Source organism: Myotis nattereri (assembly GCF_964212035.1).
Source record: "Myotis nattereri genome assembly, chromosome: 11".
Classification (NCBI taxonomy): Eukaryota; Metazoa; Chordata; class Mammalia; order Chiroptera; family Vespertilionidae; genus Myotis; species Myotis nattereri.
In genome coordinates, this window is record NC_138086.1 from 61,777,434 (window position 1) to 61,793,832 (window position 16,399).

At 42.0% G+C, this 16,399-nt stretch overlaps 1 protein-coding gene across 1 annotated transcript in view; it reads right to left on the bottom strand.

Moving 5' to 3' along the window:
- Positions 1-2,219: 2,219 nt before the first annotated feature.
- SKAP2 (src kinase associated phosphoprotein 2) overlaps positions 2,220-16,399 on the bottom strand; it is a gene marked incomplete at its 5' end in the record, with an annotated part of 151,879 nt that continues 137,699 nt past the window's right edge. Inside the window, 2 exons of the mRNA XM_081102291.1 lie at positions 2,220-4,599; positions 4,952-5,053. Of these exons, the coding sequence (XP_080958417.1) occupies positions 4,961-5,053 (93 nt within the window). The 3' untranslated portion in view covers positions 2,220-4,599; positions 4,952-4,960. The remainder of the gene's footprint in view (positions 4,600-4,951; positions 5,054-16,399) is intronic.

Genomic DNA, 16,399 nt, shown 5'->3' on the forward strand with positions numbered 1-16,399 from the left:
AGGGAACTTTCCAAGGTTCCCACATCACGGAAAGCACTCGGGAGGTGGGCTTCTGGGCGATTTTGCAGTTTTTTGGCTCAGCCTCCAGCGCCTTTCCCAGTGCGACAGACCTAAGCTGAGCACAGGTGTGACTAAGGCTACTTCTGGCCCTTAAGGTTCCTGCCACCGTGGGGACTCAAAGCACTCAAGTTAACATAATCATACATCTTTAAAGAAATAGGGAGGAGAGGCTAAAAAAAAAAAGACAAAAGTTGGATTATGGTTGGCTTTGGCAACAACTGTGAAACTTCTCACTTTGGGAAATTCCTTTTTGATCCATCCCAGGTGACAGCTAGAGCGCTTCCAGGAGGGGAGGCACCTGCTGGCCCAGGTGGCAGGTGCGACAGCAGTGGCTGGGGACCTGCTGGGAAGGGAAGCTAGGCCAGGTCACTGGCCCCAGGCGGCCTGAGTGGCCTGCGCCTTCTTTGAAAGTGACAACACTAAACATCACACTAACTGCCACTTTGTTATGCACAATCTCACGCAACTCGGTCACCAACCGTCCAATCCAACCCGCTTGTTGATGGCATTGTGGGGACAATGAAGCTGCTTTTAAAGTCTCAGTAAAGGAATGATTTTTTGACGTAGAGAATGTTGTCAGCAAGCCAACGTAACAACTGACAGAGGCATTTTCCCTACTAGGCATAGAAAGCTACTCTTCTTAAATCTCAGGGCTTGAGATACTGGGGGGCAGGGCTGCAAATCAGTTGATTAAAAATTATTCACTGGATACGCACCAGAGAGTCTGAAGTACCCTGGTGGCACTAAGTCATATCTTTGTGACCAAGTAATGATAGAGCAGTTTCTACCAGGGAAAGCCAGGAAAAGCCCCTTCCACACAATATTAGTGAAATGCTGTTCCGTTACTGTGATCATATACTTTTGACAAGTATTTACCTCATCACAGCAAAACGTTACACTACCAGGGGTTCGAACAGACGTAGAGGAAATCAGCCACAGACGGGGGTGGTAATCCTGGCGGAAGCGGAGGACGTCTGGGATTCCTGGTTCCTGATCCAGGCGATCACCTGCATGGTGCAGGTGAAGTTTGTAGAGAGACACTTTAATAATATACTACTTTTTGTTTCTCTGTATTTCGGAATACTCAGGATTTTGCCAACAACTCGGGCCATTTTAGCAAATGTTTTTATGTTCTATATAGTAATATATTCCTTCAACCTCTGAGTGAAGCTGTATTTTCTATGGCTGAATCCTGTTTTAATCTCCACCACACCTCCTTCACCACATGGATCGCTTTTCAATATTCTTGAATCTATGGGAATCAAGAAAAGTAAAAGGCTCTCTATGGTTTGTGTCTGTATCTCCACTCAATAATTGAGATACAAACAATCGATTCACCCGAAGTTTAGGAGTACTTTACTCAGTTTCCAAACTCTCACAATGCTTCACTCAGTCTCGCTGATGAAGTTCAAGCTCTTAAACAACACATATGTTAGGGCCAGTTTTCTGATAGTGGCTGAATGGCTAATTTATAACTGGGTTCTCGGTTCTGTTTTTTAATCATGACCCTGCAAGGGACCAGACTCTCTGAAGTGGGTGGGAATCGATTAGACTGGAGAAAATAGAGAAAACATAGAAAGAGACCTGTGAGAGTCTTGAATGGAAACATTTCAGAAACAACTGAATGGGATCTCTACTCTTTATGGAAGGCTACCCTCAACATGTTTGCACACCAGTAGCAACCCCTCCTCACATATACCTATATTTCACCTACAGATGGGTGAAAAGTGATTACCTAGGATCCTATAATACTTTACGTAATTACCTATAATTAAATTAGTGCAAGGTAAAAATAATTGACTTAAAATAATATAAAGTATTGATAACAATTACTAGGCTAAATAGCATTCTTTTTTTCATAAAAGGAAGTGTCATAGGCAACCAAGCGGCAAAAAGAGAATGGAGTGAGATGTGGTTAAGGGGATGTCCTTATAGCAATGAACGTCATTTGTATTATCCTTACTTCTTTGAATAAATTCTGATGACAGCCCTATTTCATTTCTTCATTCACTTTGGAGGCCAGATGGCATTAGAATCATTTACTTCACCTTGTTGTGCTTAATTACTACAATCAACACACTATTTTCCAAATTAATCATAACCAAGTAATTTCATTAGTAACACAGCAGGCTGTTGAATTATTAGCATCATAACAGTTTGCAAACAATTAAACTTTATTTGAACCTTAAAAATTTGCAGAGTGGAACATTATTGTAAGATCTAATGGCAATAGCGTACAAATTCAGTACAGTGCAAATAACCAAGCAAAATGCTATATAAAATATGACTTACAATCACCTTTGGAAAAAAAAATAGCTCTCTAACTGTTCATAGAAAAACAAATAAAAGCTAAGCAAACATAATGAGAACACAGCAATTAGCACATTTTCTGACAAGCCATGTTGTTTAGATTCACATTAATTATATTATTATGATTTGACGAGTGTGTGATATATTGTCAAGGGTGTAAGGAAAACTTTCTCCCTGGTAGTATACAGCAGATTTCACCAAATGAATACAAAGCTGTCATGAACTGAAAGCAATGATTACTTTTCCTGTCACTCCGATTTGGTATCTTGGCTTTCTTTCCGATCTCCCACCCGGATTCCAGCTGAAAAAGAACAAAGGCCAGAGGAGCTCAGGCAGAGGCCACACTAGATTTCTGTCTCGCCACGTTCAAAGGGAGACTGTCTGGCTTGGAATCGCTGGTCATCCGTTGGCGAAGGACTCCCTCTCCTGGATTAACTGTAAAAGGAGGCAGCGAGGTTCTACACGCTCTGCATTCTGCGGGGCTCTGGGCCCAAGTGGGGGAGGGCTGCTCAGTGGCTGGGTGTGCAATGAAAAGCTGCTGCCACCTACTGGCCCAGGGCTACAATCTTCACTGAAGCCAGAAGCAGGAAACCTGTGTCCACGCCACCAGCAAGTCCACGTTTTGTGGAAACCCACCACTGCCTTTGCTTTTCAACCTCTCGGGCTTCGAAAACCAGCCCAGTAGCCTCATCTCCGCTTGTCTTACTTTTCCCAAGATGATTTCACTCTACCCCAATGCTCTCTATTAGGACCATATTAACAAGTGCACAAATTCATATCTGAAAGCTTGAGCTCAACAATGTCTAATTTATATAATAATATAGAGTTTACTCGCAATCCCTAAAATTAATATTCTTTAACATCTGAGATGACATGATTGTGGTGTTAAGGTGATAATGGTAGATATACACTCTGAAATAGTGCCTGTAAACAGTTTTATGTAAATAATGGAGGTTTTTAAATATCATCAGCTTGCTTGCATGGTCAGAACCTTTATCTTCATAAAGCAAAGATCTGAAAAGTTCAACAAAGGTACGTGTTAATTAGTAATTCAATATGAGGAGATTATAGCTACTCCAAATCATCCGTTCAGCAGTACCATGCAATATAAGAGCAGACCAGTGCCTTGTAGGCATTTAAAATACCTTTGGTTTCAAATATACATGAACAGGTGTGACAGAATTCTGCAAGTCTTGCTCAGGTAGCGGGCGTGGGACTCCACTGTCAGGCTGCTGCTGGTGCGTGTGCTGCTGTGGTTCCCACACTGCTCCTTCCTCTGCCCTGAGCAATGCACAGCGGTGGGTTCCCTGCCCCAGCCGCAATCAGGCAGGAGAAGAGGGCTGGGTCCGCTCCTCACCTCGGAGCACACCGAGATTCCTTATGCCCTCACGGTGGTGGAGAATGGGCGGTGGGCCGTATGAATTTTTTATTTTATTAAATTTAAACAAAGTGATGGTAGATGATGCTGGCCAGCCCATCAATTGACCAGGGTATCTGCTATTGATACAGGACTTCACACGAACCACTGTTCCAGTCGGCGCGTGTTGTAGAAGGTGGCAGCACACTACCATTTGCAATTCGATCCTGTTTCCTTTCTTGTGGTGAGATTTAACATAAAGTAAACTCGCCAACTGTAAAATTCTTTCGGGAAAACATGTTACTGTTGTGTGGAAAATAAATACTGGCATAAATAATCTATAAAGCTTTAATAATGCTTTATTCTTTAAGGCTTTACTAAAGCATCTACCAAAAACTTCTACGATATCTTCAGCTTAAATTTCTATGGAAATTATATGTTATAGTCTACAAAAATAACTGACGGCCAATATTGAGAGAAGTTGTAACTCATACCAGAAGTAGCAGTGACTACATGGAACGTATACAATAGTGCTGAATTCTTCACACCAATCAAATGAGTAAGTAAAAACTATAATCATTTCTTTGCAAAATAGCAACAGGTCTAAGTGTACAGCTTGTATCTAATTTGCATTAATATCCTTCATTTAGTTTCACATCAGAGGGATGCTATGAATGCAGAAAGTAATGAAGACGCAGGATGCTCAACAAAACAAAGAAAGGTTATGAGCTGCTGCTCATGCCTCCCCGGGGGGGTCTGATTCCACAGCCTTTGCAGAGTAGCAGGACACCAACCCCTCCTCGGCTGCGCGGCTGCGGGCAGAGGGGAAAGTTCATTATCATTTTTTTCTTCGACCAAAACGTTGATCTTTCCTGTTTAGGAAAAAATTACATTTTTTTAGCCGAGGAAAAATGAATGTTTACTCAGCCTTCTTTCTGTCAACTGGGCTTCTTAAAATACCCATAAAAAGTGGTATTTTACTAAAGAGGAGGAGGTTGGGATTATCACAGGGACTTTCTCTTAATAATCTATTTCCAAAGTAAATTCTACAAAATTATTTTAAAATTGAACCAGACTCCTTTTTAAAAAGAAGAAGATGATTTGGAAGCATAATCTACATGTTATCAGAAAATTACGAAGACTCAGAAAAAGGCAAAGACTCATAATGCAGAGACCAAGAGAACATATGAGCTATTACAGAATATTGGATTAAAATGTACTTACCCAGGACTCTCAGATATCATACATCTCCATTATGTAGGCTTTCGGCACCAAGCCAATGGCTCCCTTCATTTCTCCTACCCACCAGCCATATCTATTGTATTCCTAATTGAAAACAATATGCAATATTAACCTTTAGGCTGGTGGAAGTACAATGTCCTTTGTGTGCAACTTCTGAGAAATGTTATTTCTTTTTATAAAGTTACAAGAGCTTGAGCTGCAAATTGAAACATTTTCATCTTTTTTTGTTCCTGGACACTTTAAAAATGCGGCTAGGCAAAGATTTAAATTAAAGTATAAGACAAAGCCTGTTTATTACTGGGTGTAGCACACAGAGACAGTCACTTACAAGAACCTAACGAGTGAATCCACCTCCCTCCCTGCTTCCCTCCCTCCCTCCTCCTTTTCCTCCCTCCTTCCCTCTTTCCCTCTCTCTTCTCTGCTAGGGGCTGCAGGGGCACAGCCTGGGTCTGTTGGGTACTACCTCTGCCTTCAAGAAGCTTACCATCTAGCAAGGATAAAATTTATTTTTCACAATAAACTACTTAATTCCTACTTAAACTCTTATGACCAAAAATGATTTAGAATATAGAGGTATGCCTCTTCTTAAGAAAACCTTGTATAAGCACATAGACATTTTAAACAAACAAATTAGAGAAAATAAGGAAACACTAATAACATTTCCCCCCCAGTTCTTTATAAAACCATTCACAAAAGGGCTCCTTTAAGAAAGCTGCCCTAAGGCATCTGTTGTCTTTTATTGATCATAAACTACAATAGATAAAGGATGGGGAGAAGGAATTTAAAGATGGTGTTAGATTCTCCCTTACAGTAGAAGATTAATGGGAAATAAAAGTATCCCAAGTTATAAAGGCGAACTATTACCCCAGCTGTAAAAGACAGTGAGAGGGGGGCCACATCGCCTTTACCTTGTCCTGTGAGATAGGCCTGCACCTCCACTCCTCCCCTTTGCCTCCACGGCAGACACACCACTGCTTTAGGCACCGTGAGCACTCTGTAACCAGTCTCATAGGTCTGCCAGGTTGACTAATGTACTTTTATATCAAACTTACTTATGCTTCGTGAGAAAGACAAAGTAAAATGAATTACAAGTTTCAAGAATAATATCTTTCCAAAGCAATACTCTACAAAAGCATTGGAGGACCCAAATTTAATTTTTCCTAAAGATAAATTTTTAAAATCAATCCCCAAAGTAATTCAATAGGCTATGATTTTCCAACATCTGAGTCCCAGATAAATGGGTCGCATGTGGGAGGGGATGTTAATCCAGGCACAGACTTAGCATCTGTACTGATTAGGATGCCACTGACCATCAGAAGGAAAGTCACAGTTCTTCAGCACAAATGCAGCAGCTGTAGGTGTGTACTGATACGGAGTCTACCGATAGACTATGGGGCTGCGTCTACATGTGCTTTCTGAACTGTGACGTACCAGGATGAGGTTTACTCAAAGAACAGCGTGGAAGGAGAGGGGACAAAGGCTTCTGATTCTAACGAGAGCACATCTGGCTCATGATTTTAAGTTTAAAAGTTCTCTGATAGTGTGAACTGAGTGGACAAAACTGCCTAAGAAACGGACGGAGTCTGATGCCCAGAACTCAATGGCGATGACTACAATGTACGTAGGCTGTATTTATCAGAAGAAAATACCAACTTACTGAAAGCTAAGATTAGCAACCATTATACCCTAATAGGTACCTAATAAAACTGCCCTTTTCAATTTTTAAGGCAATGAGTACAATTAGAGCCCACTGCTTAACAAAACAAACGTATTTAACCTTTCAGAGGCCCAAGTCTTACCTTGTAAAATCTCAAAATAGATGGTTAATAGGGTAAACATAAGTGTGAGAGCTCTGACCCAACACCGGTCTGTTTTTCCAGCTGATTATTGGAAGGAGTGAAGAAATTAAGGCCCGAAAGGACGGGCACAGAACACAGGCCGTGAGAGGCATATTATGACCCAAACCTGCTTTCAGAGAAGAGCCCACAACCTGGCTCTCAATGTTTAGATTCCAATTACAAACCAGAAAGTTCATAATATTCTGCTGTGGTTATAACCTGTGCTCTCAGTTAAAGATACAGTATTGTTCCCAAGAAGCTGACTCACACCCAAATTTAAGAAATTGATTTCCAACAAATCACTTCAACAAAGGACCGATGGCATTCTTCCCACGTGAGAGAATTCTGCCCGACAGTAACGGGCAGGATTCCTTCAGTGGGAAACACAGTAGTAGACAGCAGGGAGGAGCTTAGCCAGCTGTAAACAGGTCTCTTAAAAGAAACATTCCAGGGAGAAAAAAAATAAAGTTCTAGACTGAAATCCTCTTAAATGCTTCACTTAATTAATTTAAAATGATTGAAAACCATATGAAATACACACCTCATAAAAGTACTCTAAAATATCACAGGTTTAAATCGGGAAAAGGTATACATAAAAAACCAGAGTGTTTATTACTTTGCATTGGTAAAGGATTCCATATAATACTCCTGTGTGGAATTAAGAGGTAAGATAAAATACAGTGAGGTAAAAATCTAGTAGGCAAATTTATGGGTTTACACCGCGGCCGCAAGAGCACGTCGACAAGACTGCAAACACAGAAGCTGTTACTTTTATCATTACCATCCTCGGTATGAGCCTCCTGAGCAACATGAATCCCAATTAAACCATTTGCAGCCGATAAAAGGGGAGGAAGATGCTTCTTGGAGTACAGTATTCTCAACTTCAGCCTGAAGATTCACTATCATACGAGGCTGCCTTTGAAGAAGGAAATCGGCCTTTCTCGGCCTTCCCCCAAACAAATGTGATTCTGAATGACAGATTACTTACAGTGGAAAATAATACAATCCACACAATCTCGTCTTGCAGTCCACATACTGAGTATAGATAGGATTGTTCTAAAAGTCACAGGTGGGTCATTAAAAAACACGGCAACTCTCAAGCCTGATCTTGTTCATAAACAAAAAATAAAAAGACAGAACCATAGCAGGCTGCCATCTGAATCTCTGAAAAGTTAGGAAGCGTCATGTCATCTTATGGCTCACGAGAGCTCAGGTACAAGAAGATCTGCCATCTGGTATCCCTCACCCTCCTCGGCTCTTAACGTCAACTGAAATGCTAGCATAGGCCAGTGACTGCACTTCAGCAGGACTGATAAAATAATGAAGAGTCCTTTAATCTACAGGAAACCATTCTAGTCAATTTATAAGAAATATTGCATCCCTTTGTAGGATGTGTAATTATTTTCTATTAATCATGTGCTATAAAGCTACATTATGCGGTTATTCTGTTATCACTGGGAAGGGGCCTGCAGTCAGCTTCTGACAATGTTAGGTAATTACTGACACAAAGCTGCTTTCTCTTCCTGTAGTAATGCCTTCGCGATCCAGAGGTGTAGGGATGCTGATTGTCTGAAAACAGCGCTCAAATGGAATTCAATATCTGCCACATGGATGGCTTCGAGGCGAAATGTGATGTGGCAGTCAAAGCAAAAAAAGCCCAACGCCCAGTCATCCGCGGGAATCATCGTAAAGCCGCCCCGAACAGTTGTGATCTAACTCCTGTTTTCAATTTTCACACCATTACAATCGCTTTCATTACTTTTATTGTGTAGTTAAAATTTTAGGCCTAGATTAATAGGTATTCAGCAATAGATTAAAGTGATTGAGTAATAAGGTAGGAAAAAGGCACTAGTTTTGATAGAGTGAAACGGGGCCCTGCGCCCGCATCACAGTAGACGTATGTCCGTGTTCACTCACTGACTGAATCCCGGTCTGTGCCAGGTGTTACTTTACACTTACAGGAGGCCCAGCACTTACTACCTAAACCCTTTGCAGCGCCATGAGTCTCATTTTTCAAGTATGCTAACCCACTTTCAGCTAACCATATGGTAAAGGAATGGTGCCTAACAGAAACCTGAAACACCAATAAGATGCCGCGATGTGCTACTCCTTTCAGAAATTAGTTACCAATCTGTTTAAAAGCGACAGGTGTTCGAAAGGCCATTTCTTCAAACATGTATCTCTCTTCCAACTATTCCCTGTGATATTTTCCATTTCTCAAATTATTCATACACATGGTAATAGTATGAACATAAGATAACGATTTTAAACACGGAGAACCTTTCTTCAGGTCACCTCTTTCAAGAACTTCCACCATCTCCCCACGCGCTGGCTGCTGGCAGGGTGGGGGAAGCCACACGAGGAGGCCGTAGGCAGTGCACCGAGGAGCTAGTGGAAGGTCTTGAGCAGCAAAGTAAGCTGACAAAGGCAGTTCCCGAGATGAGCAGAGAGGCAGAACTGTGGCTGCAACAATCCAGGTGAGGTGAGGAGGCCTGAGCAAGGGTGGTGATGGCTGGCATGGAAGGGGTGGGTGAGCCTGGGAGCAGTTATCAGAGCCGTGTGTTGGTTGGTGAAATACACTGAGTACCAAGGCCACCTTCTACTGAGCCTGATTTGATCTTCCTTTGCCTGACAGTACCTATGAATCATCATCAAGTGAAGTCTCCTTTCATCACCACTTACCATATCAATAGATGCCTGCCGAAAAGGGATCTGATAAAATCCAGCACCTATTTATGGTAAAAACTCTGGGCAAAGTGGGAATAGAGGGACTATACATCGGCATAAGAAAGCCATATGTCACAAACCCACGGCCAAAATCAGACACAACTGGCGAAAACTAAAAGCGTTATCCTTAAGATCGGGAACCAGACAGGGATGTGCACTTTTACCACTCTTTTCAACATACTACTGGGAGTCCTAGCCACAGCAATCAGAGGAGAAGAAGAAATAAAAGGCATCCAAACTAGAAGTAAAACCATCATTATTTGCAGATGACATGACATTGTATATAGAGAATCCTAAAGATTCCACCAAAAACTACTGGAACTGATAAATGAATTCAGTAAAGTAGCAGAATACAAAATATCCAGAAAACAGTTGCATTTTTAATCACCAATAATGAACTACCAGAAAGGGAAACTAAGAAAACAATATCATTTGCAACTGCATACAAAACAAACTACCAACTCATCTAGAAATAAATTTAACCAAGGATGTAAAAGACCTGTACTCAGAAAATTATAAGACACTGAAGAAAAAAAATGAAGAAAATACAAATAAGTGGAAGCATATACTGTGTTCATGACTAGGAAGAAATCACTAAAATATCTATGCTACTCAAAGCAAGCTATAGATTTAATGCAATTCCTGTCAAGATACAAGGGCATATTTCACAGAACTAGACTAAATATTCCAAAAATTTATATGAAATATCAAATGAACCTGAAGAGCCACAGCAATCTTGAGAAAGAACAAAGTTGGAGGAATCCTGCTACCTGATATCAAACTATACTACAAGGCCATAGTAATCAAAACAGCATGCTACTGACATAAAAACAGACATGCACTATAAAGAATACCTTGTCTAAGGAGCTTACATGCCACCAGCAGAAATACATACGTCTGTCTCCTGCAGAACTGGGAGCAAATAACGCCAGTTCTTTGAAGAAGTGAGTTCAGTTGAACGTACTGTAAGTACCGAGGGGGTCAAGACAGAGCCCTGCAATGGGAGAAGCCGTGCGGCAGGCGAGGGGACAAGCTGCTGGGTGTTCAGCTCCTTCTCATTCCTGCGGTTATTTTCTCGGATGACCCAGCTCTTACTAACTAGGTATTCGACCTTGGGCAATGCCCACGTCCTTTCAGGATGATCTTTTGTTCTGTATACCTCACCCCTTGAGACACCACAATAATCCAGTTACAGATTTGATGTAAATCAGTAAGTCCAATGATGATACATTTGGACCTCATGGAGTGAACTCAGTTGTTACATTTACTACAGAACTTTTGTGTTGAGGGCATTACCTGCCACTGTTTTACTTATTATATAAAGTGGTTGAGGTCAGATAATCAGTGAACATTCTAGAAATTCATGATAATTTTTTTTTTAAGTAGCCAGTACTGGGAAAAAACCCAGATCTGTCCTTTATGATTAAGAGAAGTTATTAGTTCCCCGTCTCTCCCTTTTTTAGTTTGGTTTCCAAGAAGCTCAGGGCGGAGTTGGAAGCTCAAGTGCACAAACTCCATTGTGTCTTAAGGTCTCCACGGGGGTCGTCCTTTTTTCTTTATCCTTCCCTCCCCCCACCCCCCATTATCTCGAGCCTCGAGATTTCCTCACCTCTACAGTGAAGGGCTAGCACTAAGGTTCTGCTAATTCTCTGATTCTAATTCTTTTTAATAAGTTCAGTATTATTTCCCATTTTAACTGCATTTTCATAACATATTAAACATCTGTCTGCCATATGTTAGGTATTGGAGATACAAAAACCTAGGACACACTGTCTACTTCAAGTTCAGAGGTGAGAGAGAGCGAGAGAGAGAGAGAGAGAGAGAAAGAGAGAGAGAGAGAGAGAGAGAGAGAGAGAGAGAGAGAGAGAGAGAGAGAGACCCAGTCATGGCCCACGTAGGTGTGAAGCAGACAGAGAAAGGCTTCAGGGCCAGATCTGCGCTGATTCCAGGAGAAACTGCTTGCTAGCCGGCATCCTCAGGCAATCTGCACAGTGACCCTACTGAGCACGGTTTCCTCATCTGCCCAACTGCACCGCATACTTCACTGGGTTAGCTTAGGAACCAGGCAAGCGAAAGCATATTGCGTGCCTAGAGCAGCATACTGTGGGTATGCAACGGATACTTTTTCTTTTTAAAATTTGTATTGTTGACAGTATTACAGATGCTGTAGTATTTTTAAGTAGCCACTTCCCTCCTTTGCCCCCTCCACCCAACCCCTGCCCCACCCCTTCATCACATCACATTATTGTCTGCGTCCATGGAAGATGCATATATGCATATAAGTTCTTTGGTTAATCTCTTCCCATCCCCCCCACCTCCTCCCTTCCATGTATCCATGTCTCTGGCCCTATTTTGATCCATTTCTTCCCTCTCCCTCCCTATTAATTGCTGTAGCAAAAACCAGGGCAACAAAAAATAGAGTATTTTCGAGAGCAATCTAAGGCAGTCCGATTGTCATGGGAGCTCTCTGTCCTGCTCGGCCGAAGGGAATCTGACCTTTAAAGGAATGAGCAGGGAGACATCTCAAAGGAGAAATAATGTGCCACCTATACGTGGAGGGGGTTCCTAATTTTTTTTTGGGGGGGGGGGGAGGCGGTGGAGGGCATAAGTGATTATGGATTTTTTAATTTAGGATTTTTTAAAAATGATCAGCAGAGTGTTGTTTTTTTAGGTGTTTTTCTTGTTTTGCTTGTGGCAAACGCTTGCTCCTTCCTTATAGAATTCAATCACATACTGGTAGGCCCTGCAACCAGCAGCTCCCCGGCCTCTCTGACACCACCTCCGGTTGCTCCTCCACCTCTCAGCCACTGCAGGGGCTCAGCCTGCCAGCTGCCTTCCTGCACACCGTCCCCCTTCACCTGTCAGCACGGTCCTGGACCAGGCCCTCCGCTGTACGCAAGAGAAAAGAGGGAAGCACTCGCGCATGCTGTTTGCTAGGGGATGAGAGGGGTCCCAGGAGGGAACCAGGCCGTCTGACTGACGTGGTGCTGTCTCCACAGACTGCCCATCTCTCCTCGGCAGAGGTGGGTGTGAGCCAGCAGGTCTGCATGGCCCCTGCCTCACTGGGCCCCAGAGGGCAGCCTTCCTATTGGCAGCACAGGAACTAGATGCCACCACACCCCAACAATGGCAGCTACAAGTACCATGACACTCCGTTCTCCCTCTCCTTCCGAAAGGCTGCACGGGAGCAGCCTGCGGCCAGCGCTGTGTCCTACATGGAGGTGTCCTGGTTACCCCTCAGTGGGCGGCTATGCTATTTGTGGCCAGTGGGTCAGATGGTCACACAGGAAAAACGAAGCTGAAAAGTAACCCGGTGTCGCCCTCTGCCAGGAGAGCTCAGCAAGACTCTACTTTTATTTTACTTTCCTGGTAGGTTTGGAGCCAAGACAAGCTCTAAGTGACTGAATCTTGACATTTTCACAATGAGAAGCAAACGGTCCCAATTCGCCAGTCCTTGGAAAAAGTCACAAACAAATGGGAAAAGCATCAATGCTTGGAATTCCGACCAAGGCACACTAAAAAATAACAATGACAACAAAAATTTTAGAAGCTCTTTTACTGTACGTTAGTGAACAGTGTCAACCCTCCATTTCCTGTCTCTGACTTCATAAAACATTTTTCAAAAAGCTGCAAAGCTGAAGTCACATGCCCTCGACTAGATAAAATATTCCAGGGCTCCTGACTCTCGTGCTTTCCTGCTAACGCCAGACGAAGTTCATGCCTCCTTCCTGCTGAAGCGTAGCTCTCCTGTCATTAGGTCTCTAAAGCTAATTTATTGCTTTAAAAGTAAGAATAGGAATGTGGTTAGCAATTTACCGATGAGCACAGATTGAAAGATAAACTAAGGGAGGATGTAAAATCCAGAACAGCAAGTAGAATAGCATACCAGAGAGGTATGCAGGGCCACGAACATGCCTATAGCTATCTACCCTGGATCCTGCTATTAAAATCATAAAATTTCACAAACACAGTTCTAGGGAAATGCTATGAAGGATGAGAAGATGTCCATGTTGAAGGTGGTAGTACAATCAAAGTGCAAAACTGGTAAGAGAATTTAGCATGATTTTAAACAACCCAATTCCTTTAAAAAATTAAAAGATTTTCTACTCAAAAATGATTTTTCCCCCCTATCAGATGAATCTGAAACCAGGCCTTGTTTCAGAGTTCATTCACTAACAAGGCAGTTGTCATTAAAATGACAAATCCCAGTTTTATTCACCCCAGAAAAATGCTCTATTTGGGGGCTGGGGGGATTTCTAAATCTCCACTGAACTATTGAAATATATAAAGTATTTATTTTAACACATAAAAAACCCCAGCAGCAACCCTTATGAAAAGAACTGTACGCGAAACGCTATGACCGGCTCGCTTTTTTAGGCAAGCAGTATTTAGATTTATTATTAGCGAGGTTCAAAGGTTAAAGCTAAGAAAATGCGGGACTCTTGGAAGGAGGAGCTAGCGCAGCCAGGGATCATGTGACAGCTGCTATTGGAAAATGTTAAAAAGGCAAAGGGGGAGAACGGGGTATCTGCCTACTCTTCTTCCTTTACTGCAGCATTTGATTTTCACCAAAAATTTAAAAAGAAAGGCTAAGATGTGTACAACTCTCAGAAGAGGCCCCAAAGAAATAAATCAGCCCCAGGCTGACGGAGCACAGCTGACACCCATCACGGCTTCCTTGCAAAGACAGAAGAAGGCTGCATTTAAAAATGAAACCACATCTCTGTAGTGAATTTCAATGAAGACAGCCTAATCGCAAACCAGTTAGGACTTTCTCTGTCACTACACTTACAAAATTAAAACACTCTTTATTATAATGTGTGCCATTTTGTTTCATGATTCATTTAAATGTTTATTTATATGGAAAGGATACATTTTTCTTAAACTATCTTGTGTTGCCTTTTTTTACAAAAGTATTTTCAGAACTCACAACCTTCCAGAAGGCAAGGCAAACAGAGATAATTAAATGTTGCAAATTATACATCAGTTAATTATTAAAAGCAAGTTATGTATCTTTAAAATCTTTTAAAGGGTGTTATTAGAAAAATTGTGGCTTTAATTTCTTTATAAAGTATACATTTTCTATGTCTCCATAAATATTGTGTTAGACTCCTTAAAATGTATTTTTCCTTATGTGTACAATTTTTACATTTAATTCAGAATGATGAAAAAATTTCATGATTAATGCTAATATTTTATTGACATGAGATACGAAAGTAATAGCCCATGGCTGGATTTAAAGTTGGATTTATGACATCATTTTGATTGTGCACATTAGCTGCAATTACCTGCACCACTCATTCTGAGCCACTAGATGGTGTAACAAATAGATTAAAAACAGCAACATTGCATTCCATCATCAGGACATCTAAATATAACTCTGAGAAAAACTAAACAAGTTTCTAGGCATATAACAATGCTAGTGATTTCTATACTAATTCTAATTTTAAAAAAATCTATCAATATATATGTGATCAGCTCTACTTTGATCTAGAAACAAACCCCTTTGAGCAATTTTTCACCCTCTCCTATTAAGGGCCTTGAGTTCTGAATTTACAGTAATGCCAAGAATTTAAATTGCTGTCATCATTCATATATTAAGTGAACTTATGATATTCACTTATGGTCTATGTTTGCCAAGTTTTGATAAAAACTGGAAGGCCAAGCCAAATAAAAATTTAATCTCCAGAGATTCCAATCTGAACTTGCCCAAAGCAAAGTGGAAGAGTCATTCTTCACAAACATATACTCACCCTTAAAGCAACCAGACAACCAACTTCCGGAACACCCATCAAGGGCCCAGAATTAGTCCAAATTCCTTAGAGGGAGAGCTAAGTGTCCTTTATGCTCACCCTCACTGGGATACCTCTGGTAGATTCCACTAGGTGCACAGCTGGGTAAATATGGACAGCCACTCGGCCGATGGTGGTGATGTGTGTAATAGCCCCTATGCCGGACCACCACTAACCTGGGCTCTACGATCAGGCTTCACAGACAAAATTACAATCTCCACAAAACAGTTTTGGGAGTACTAGAATTACCTCCCCGGGAATCCTAGAAGTGTAGCACACATATATGATTATCTTTTTAATTTCATATCAACAGGAAATGGTTTTGAAGGCAATGGGAGGACTGAGACCTGCCCATGGAGATGCTGCCTGCTTCACAGCCCCTCCTGGAGGCTGGTACTCCCAGGCTTTCAGCAACAAAGACAGCCTGGTTCAGAGAGACAACTTTAAGAACGACCCACCTGGGCTTCATGAGTTTCTCATTTTACCATCTATAATAATAAAAGTGTAATATGCTAATTAGACCGGACATCCTTCCGGATGAAGCCGGCGCTGCAAGGGAAGCCTGGGTCCCAGGCGCCTGCTGCTGGCCAGAGGGAAGCCCGGGTCCCGGGTGCCAGAGGGAAGCTGGTGCCGGCAGCCGGGGGAAGGAAGGCCTACTCTTGCATGAATTTCGTGCATTGGGCCTCTAGTAGGAATATAATGGGCATCTGCCATTTGCTCCTCTAATATGAGAGTCCAAGTGAAAGCTAATCAACCTTTTAATTTTATACACAATTGCAGCTAAAGTAGGTGAAAGAAGCTGTGAGCTAAGTAAATTTGAGGAATGATGCCAAGGAAGTTTGTCAAGAACTGAAACTAGCCTGGCCGGTGTGGCTCAGTGGTTGAGTGGCAACCTATGAACCAGGAGGTCACGGTTCGATTCCCAGTCAGGGCACATGACCAGGTTGTGGGCTCGATCGCCAGTGTGGGGCATGCAGGAGGCAGCCGATCAATGATTCTCTCTCATCATTGATGTTTCTCTCTCTCTCTCCCTCTCCTTTCCTCTCTGAAATCAATAAAAATATACATTTTTA